The following is a 7,767-nucleotide window of genomic DNA, read 5'->3' on the forward strand; positions in this document are numbered from 1 at the left end:
GTTCTTTTTGTTACCTTTATTTGTGAATAATACCTTACTCTGTCAAATATTTAGGAATCAGTATTTCCTTTCCCAAAACTCTGCCTTTGTTTTTTTTTGATGGCATTAAGTGTAAGATTGAAGTTCCGAACCCTCACTGCCTCTGTGAAGAATGAATAACCATGGCATTTATAGATTATAATAAACATATATTACCCATGAAATTGGTGAAGAAAAATAAGGAAAATAAAACAACTGCACTTTTAGAGACCAAAAAATATATTAGGAAAAATAATATAAATCAAAATTTCAGTATCTGAAAGTAATGATTTTAACATTATAGAATATTTAATTTTCAGCATTTTTTTGCAGCCTTTTTATACAGTTGAAGTTTCATGTACGTAGAATTCTTCATTCTCTGCTTTTGCTAACACAGTTCAATTTATTGGGAAACTCTTTATAAACATTTAAATTTTTTATAAACTTGATTTTCAATGGCCACTAATGCTATCATATGGTTTTATAACATTTTCCCCAAGTTTTTTTTGGTTTTACATGCTACTTATATATAATTTTGGATATATGTATATTTTACTTTTAAAATTCATACTATTTTCCTTTTATGTATTTTCTATGTTCTTTTAAGCTTGAATAGAACTCTAATCAAGAATTTATAGGTGGTCTTTGTGGGACTCTGTAAACTTTCTCAATATGGAAAATTTTTGTCTATATTTGCATTATTCTGGGGAGATGATCTGTTTAGCTATTATCAAATTCTTAAAATATTCATTATTGAGACAAGAGATAATACAGAAAATCATTCTTCATTCAAAATTTTGACCAATATTCACTTTTTTATGACTTTTAATTTTTAATGGTTGACATTTTGATTTTGTGACACAATTTATTTATGTCAATTTTGCTGTTAATGAGAGGTATGTACATAAATTTATTTTAAATAATTAAACAATGGCTTCCACATCTTTCACCAAGTGATTATTATGCCAACCTTGTCACACAGTCAATTTATATATATATATGTGTGTGTGTGTGTGTGTATATGTAATTATACTTTATATATTTGTAATGGTAACCACACACCAAAGATTCAGAACGGAAGTATATAACATAAAACTAGAAGAAGCAGAGGTAAAACCCACAAAAGTCATCCAAATTAAAGAAAAGATTTTATCAAACTGCATTAAAAGTTTTAGTTTTATAAGAAATTTAATACATAACAGGACTATATTCCTCATATTACTTATTATTTTTAATTTTAAAGTTCCTTTTATGTGTTTATTTTCCAGATTAACCTTAGAATTTCTATGCTGAGTTCTAAAATAACATTTTGATTGGGATTTTGTTAAACCTATAGATTTATTTTGAAAAAAAGTTGACATCTTTATGCTATTAAGTCTTCTTATTTATAAATATAGATCCTCTATGCCTTTGTTTAAATCTTAAATAAAAGTTCATTAAAATTTTGTTCCTCTGAACTGTTCCTATAATGATTATTAGTATTTTGGGATGTTTTGAGTGAATTTGATTTTTTCTTGCATTATATATTGCAATGTATATTTATGACATATGGAAATCCATTGAATTTATCTTTTTAAAATATTGCTATTTTGGTTTTGTTATTTCCTTTTACAATCATCCACTAAATTTGTGCCACTTTTAAATATTTTGTGAGTTTTTTCTGTTACATCAACCAATTAATGGTTGATGGTAAAATAAATATTTTGCATTTATTATTTTATATATTTCAATTGTATTTGCTTTATTCTGTTTGTGTTTTATTTGTTTTGCTAAACTATTGTCAGTTCTTAAAATTTTCCCATTGATATTTTTAATTTTTGAGGTAGACCAAAAATTTGCTTGCAAACATTATATTTTCTCTCTTTACAAATATTAATATGTCCTAGTTTTATTTCACATATCAATGAAATGGTTGGAAATTCATGACAAATATAAAATGGTTATGATTGCAAACTTCTTCAATTTTAGGGGTTGAATTTAATGAGAATTCAGGTACAATTTACATTAAATGTAGTCTTTTTTTTTTTAGTTATATCTTAAAAAAATGTAACAAAATGTTTTTTATTTGTAGTTTTTTTTTTGTTCTGGGAATCTTGGATATAGAACTTATTATTCTAGGCCTGTTGGCTTATCATTTATTTACTGACAATCTTAGAACTCAGCCTCATTTCTTTCCTTTTTCTTAATCACAGATTTTAGTCTCTAAAAAAGTGAAGAGTTCAAGAGAAGAGACGTACTACTAAAGGTCAAACAAGGAATGTGAACTACCAAAGCCAAAGATAAGGCATATAATAAAATTCAGAGATCAGGACAGAATTATGTGAACACAGGACACATTCATCCGCTCACCTCTCAGGATGTAGATTATAGGCTGGTTTACTTACTACTTCAGGAGGGGTTTTGAAGGGGCTCTCCTGGCTTCAGCTGCCTGTGTTCAGCTTTTTGCTGTTCAGAACAGATTTCTGTCCTTGTTTGCCACCCCTGAAGCCTGGGGTTTTGTATAAATGAGACCCTTGAGATGCCTGAGGTGCTGCTCTTTAGGTTTTCCTTACTCTGTCCCAAGCATCCTCCAGGTTCTTCTTCACATTGCAATGAGAATAAGACCCAAAGTGCTCTTAGGGGTTGGTGAGGTAATTTCTGGGACTAGATCCATTTAACTCTAGTCCCAGGGAAGCCCCTCAGATGGACAGCTTTTCACTCCAAGATCCTCAGGGATGAATTAATTCTTGTCTGATGAATAATGTCCCTCCTTACAGGAAGGTTTTGAAATCTCTCTCTCTCTCAAAATGTATCTGTACTTCATATCCTTTCCAGAGATTGCTCCTATCTATTTTCTGCTTCACAAAGGTTGTTAGCAACCCGTATATGTTGCTTCCTCATCCTCATCTTCTACATACTTATCTCACCAAATTTAATTTTTGTCTCAACATCACATCGAAATTGCTCTTTCTAATGACCTCAAATTGACAAAAATAATGGATATTTTTTAGAACTTAATCTTACCTGAGCCCTCTTCGATATTTATACGTTTTTTTGTTCCTTCTAGGACTACTTGCCTTTCTTGCCTTCTATTACATTGTATTTTTAGTGTTAATTTAACTGAAATAAAAAAGTAATATTGAATTTGTATTCAGATCAAATGCTCCTTAATGAGAGATGCATTCTTTGATCATTCAATCTAAAACAGCAATCCCTGACTCTGTCATTCTTTGCTTTATCTCCATGGCATATATCATGCCATGCCATATTATAAAGTCATTTTCTTTTCTTTTCTTTCTCTCACACTAAAATGTAAGCTCCCTGAGATCATGCTTTTTGTTATACTTGTTCACTGCTGTATCCCCAGAACCTAGACTAATTCCTGGCGTACAGCAGGTGTTTAATGAATATTTGTCAAATAGATGAATGAATATTGAGGAGAGTGAGTTGGGGAGCAGCCTAGAGGAATTTCAATGTTATTGTGTTTCTAGTAATTTTTGACTTAGAATTTCTGGCAGCATTCTTTAAGCAACAAAAAAAGTAAATGAAATATTTTTAAAAACTTATTTCAGAAAATTAAAATAAAAATCAAAGTCCTGTTAATAGTTTATGGAGATAGAATACATTATAAATTTTAGTCAATATATGGAATTCACTTTTTGTCACACCAAATAAACACAACGTGTAAAAGAACATGGTCAGGAAAGCAGTTCTAGTTGAATAGTAATGATTTATATTCTTAAGTTTGTTAATAAATTTACATATTGATAAAAATGTAAAGTCACAACAAAGAAGGATTTGGAAATAACGATGTGTTGTTTAGGAGACTAAAACATTCTGTGGAGAGAAATGATTTAGATTTCCAAAGGAAGAACATTGGCAAGCATGTCTCAGGTAGGCTTATTCTCTACAGCTGAAATCACAAGGTATCTAAGGAAGTTTATAAATGTCTAAAATTGCCTTCCCTGACAGAATGTCAGTCTGCTCTAGGAAAAATTGTTCTCTCTGATAGTTTTCACCAATCAACTTGCCCAAAGGAAAGGTAAAATCTGCTCAATAGGTTTCTTCATGGCATCAGAGGAACCAAATGAAATGATAATGACAGTATAATGGGATGGAATTAACCCCATTTTTTGACCACAGATGATGAATTGGTGATATGTCCTAAACTGTACCTTAGATGACTGAATAATAAAAAGAAGCTCAATATGGCAAGATTATGGAATACTATGAACTTGGAAAAGGAGAATTTAAAGAGGAGCATATGGATGATCATCAGAAAAGTCCTCTTCTGAATTCAGAAGTGGACTAGAATCAACAAGTGGATGCTCTAGATAAGTGGTCATGAGGTTATTTTAGTTATGCTATAATGGGCAATCAATCAATAAATCAGTTTAATCCACTGACTCCCTCTGAAGCTCAAAATTATTCTGTTTGTCAACAGTGACAACCAGAGACTTAAGATCATTATAGGCCACTATCCAGAATTACATGTAGTCACCGAATGGATTTCACTGGCTCCAGGAGGATATTGATGATTCCTGACAGGGATAGGCACATATTCTGGATTTCGATTTGCATTTCTGGTAATGGAAACAAATGTTTCAAATATCATCATAAGATTAGAACAAAAAACATTTTAATTTGGACTCTCCAGTTACATATCCTCATATGAAGGGACCCATTTACTGCCTTATATCATAGAACCAAAGGAAAAAGAGAAAAATTAACCTGTTATCTGGAGTGATTAATCACAATTATTGAGAGAAAATTAGTTTGCTTCTATACAATGGCAACAAGTAGACTATGCTGGGAACTCAGGGCATTCTCCGAAGTATCTTTTAGTATTTCTATGTCCAAGAGTAAAGATTAATGGAAAAATATACCAACGAAAAAAAGTGCTAAATCCTTAGCAGGATGCTAAATCTTTAGCAAAATGATGGAGAATTCAGACCCTTTATGAATGACGGTTTTTCTGTAGTTTTTTATAGTTTTGATGTGGTTGTGAGAGGAGGTGAGCACAGTGTCTACCTACTACACCATCTTGAATGGAAGTCAAAACCCCTACAATTTAGTCTTTAGGTAACAGAATATTCATTGGGACTCTGATTGAATTTGAGAAATAGATTATATATCCAGCAATGCATACAATGACTCTTGGGACTGTGCATCTTGTTATTTTGGGGAAAGGGTGAGAATTCTTTCCTTTATACGAGAATAACTGTATCTTTTAAAATAGATGTATCGAGTTGTTTTATTGTTGTATGGGAGTTCAAATGTGCATAAAAGGGTGCATATGGAAGCTGAGCAGTCAAGAGTGTGAACTATGCTTGTAATCAACTTACCGTGACTAAGTTACAAACATATATTTTGGCCTGCTCTGCGAAAGTGGATCTGGGCTCTTTAAATAATAAACCTTGTCAGCTGGAATGATGATGAATTTTGTCAGCAGAGGCAGTGGAGAGACATCGTAAGGAGAAAGTTTTATTAAAAAATGTTTTTTAATTGAGATGAAATTCACAACATATTAACCATTTTAAGGTATTTAATTCAGCGGCTTCCATTACATTCACAATGTTGTGCAACTATCAGTTCTAATTATAGAAATTTTTATCACTCTCAAAAGAAATCCTATATCCATTAAACAGTTACCCATTTTTCCTTTCCCTTAACCAATGGCAGTCACTTGTCTGCTTTCTATGCTTACAGAGGTGCCTATTTTGAACAATTCATATAAATGGAATCAGAATATGTGTCTTTTTCTGTCTGGCTTCTTTCAGTTAACGTAAAAATTTCAAGGTTCATCTATGTTGTAGCATGTATTAGTATTTCTTTACTTTTCCTGGTTAGATAATATTCCATTGTATGGATATATCACATTCTGTTTATCTAGTCATCAGTTGCACATTTGGGCTGTTTTCATCTTTTGGCTATTATGATGTTGTATGAACATTCATATACAAATCTTTACATGGACATGTGTTTTCAATTCTTTTGGGTATGCACCTAAGAGTAGAATTCCTGGGTCATATAGTAACTCTTGTTGAATCACTTAAGAAGCTGCCAGACTGCTTTGTAAAACAGCTGCATCAGTTTACATTCTCACCAACAGTGTATGAGCTCATGGTTTCTGATGTTATTTCAGCCCCAGTGCTGCTGCTAAGAGGTGAAATCATATGCAAACTTCCTGAAGTCATTCTTTAGACCATAGTCTAAGATATTTTCTTTGCTACATAGGATTTAGTGACCATGTTATGTCTCAGGATTGACTGTATCATGAGTAAAATATTTATTAAGCATCTATTCTACACAGAGTTGTATACTAGGCTCAGAGAAGGTACAAAATGAACATGAATTAGGGTCCTTGTACTCAAAAGTGTGCATTTTTGTTAGACATGAAAATGATAAAGATTAATTAAGATTTAATTAATTGGTTATCTGGAACCACGTTTGTAGGGAATTTTCTAGAATTGTTTTCTTCTTTTCCTAGGTAGAACACTTTATCACAGAATTAGAATTTTTCCATGTGTATATCTCAAAGCATGGTAGCTGTGTATAAGGTTGTCAATCTCTGGGAGGCAACAATGTCAAGGATATTTTATTTTTCTACTCTTACTTATTTCTAGTAATAGGAAATTTCATGGTAATTTCCATATGCCTCTTTCAATTCGTGAGGCTGACAGTTTTATGATGTTATTGGCCATTTTTTTCCCTAGTGAGAGTTGAAGGGAGATTACAAACCAGGTCTATTCAGAGTTAAAACCTCTTCCTTTCCTTATACCTTAATGGCTTTCTAAAGCTGGAATTACTTGTAGACACTTCTTAACCCAGCCTAAGCAGCCTCTGGAAGCCTTGTCTGAGCTTGTGTGTTCTGAGGGCATATACCATAGGGTTGAGTGCAGGAGGAATGACATTGTGCAGCACATTAAGGAGCGCAGGGATAAGGGGAATCTTTTTTTCTGCATGGTGTGTGACAGATAGAACAGCGATACCTGTGTAGAAGAAGAGGATGAGGATGAGGTGGGAACTACAGGTGCTCAGAGCCTTGGACATTGCTTCTGCTGAGTTCAGCCTCAGTACAGTGTGAAGGATTAGAGCATAGGAAGAAAAAACCAAAGCCATATCACTGCCAACCAGGGTCCATGCTAAGATCAGTTGGTAAAATTTGTTTACAGTGCTGTCATCACAAGCCAGGCTGGTAACCCCCAAGTTAGAGCACAGGCAGTGGTCAATTTCATTCTTGGAGCAGTAGAATCTTTGGGCAGCTAGCACAGGCACTGGGATGGTCAATAGGCCATTTCTAAGCACCATGAATCCTGTGACTTTGACCATAAAAGCTTCAGTGACTATGGAGGGGTAGCGAAGGGGGTGACAGATGGCTATGTATCTGTCCATTGCCATGCAGAGGAAGATACTAGACTCCATGCAGAAAAAGCAGTGGATGGCATAGATCTGAGCAAAACACTCAGGGAGGCTGATGACCTTGGCATCAAACCAGAAGATAGCTAGAATCTTGGGCATGATGGTGGTGGCCAGGCCAATGTCCACCACTGTCAATATGCCCAGGAAATGGTACATGGGCTCATGCAGACAGGGCTCATGTTGGATGGTGATCAAGATAAGGAGATTGGCACCAAGAGCTAAGATGTAGAGCAGAGCCAGGGGCAGGGAGAGCCAGTGCTGCCACTCATGAATGCCTGGGAGCCCCATCAAGATGAACTGGGAAATCTGGAAGCTGGAATTGTTGATAACACTGGTGGAGGTATCCAT

At 33.9% G+C, this 7,767-nt stretch overlaps 1 protein-coding gene across 1 annotated transcript; it reads right to left on the minus strand.

Annotated features, from left to right (window-relative positions):
- Window positions 1-6,819: 6,819 nt before the first annotated feature.
- On the minus strand, window positions 6,820-7,767 carry LOC102881983 (olfactory receptor 56B4-like). The gene has a single exon (XM_015592352.1). It carries the CDS (start codon window positions 7,765-7,767, stop codon window positions 6,820-6,822), a length of 948 nt encoding a protein of 315 aa, XP_015447838.1.

Source organism: Pteropus alecto, unplaced genomic scaffold (assembly GCF_000325575.1).
Source record: "Pteropus alecto unplaced genomic scaffold, ASM32557v1 scaffold395, whole genome shotgun sequence".
Taxonomy (NCBI): domain Eukaryota; kingdom Metazoa; phylum Chordata; class Mammalia; order Chiroptera; family Pteropodidae; genus Pteropus; species Pteropus alecto.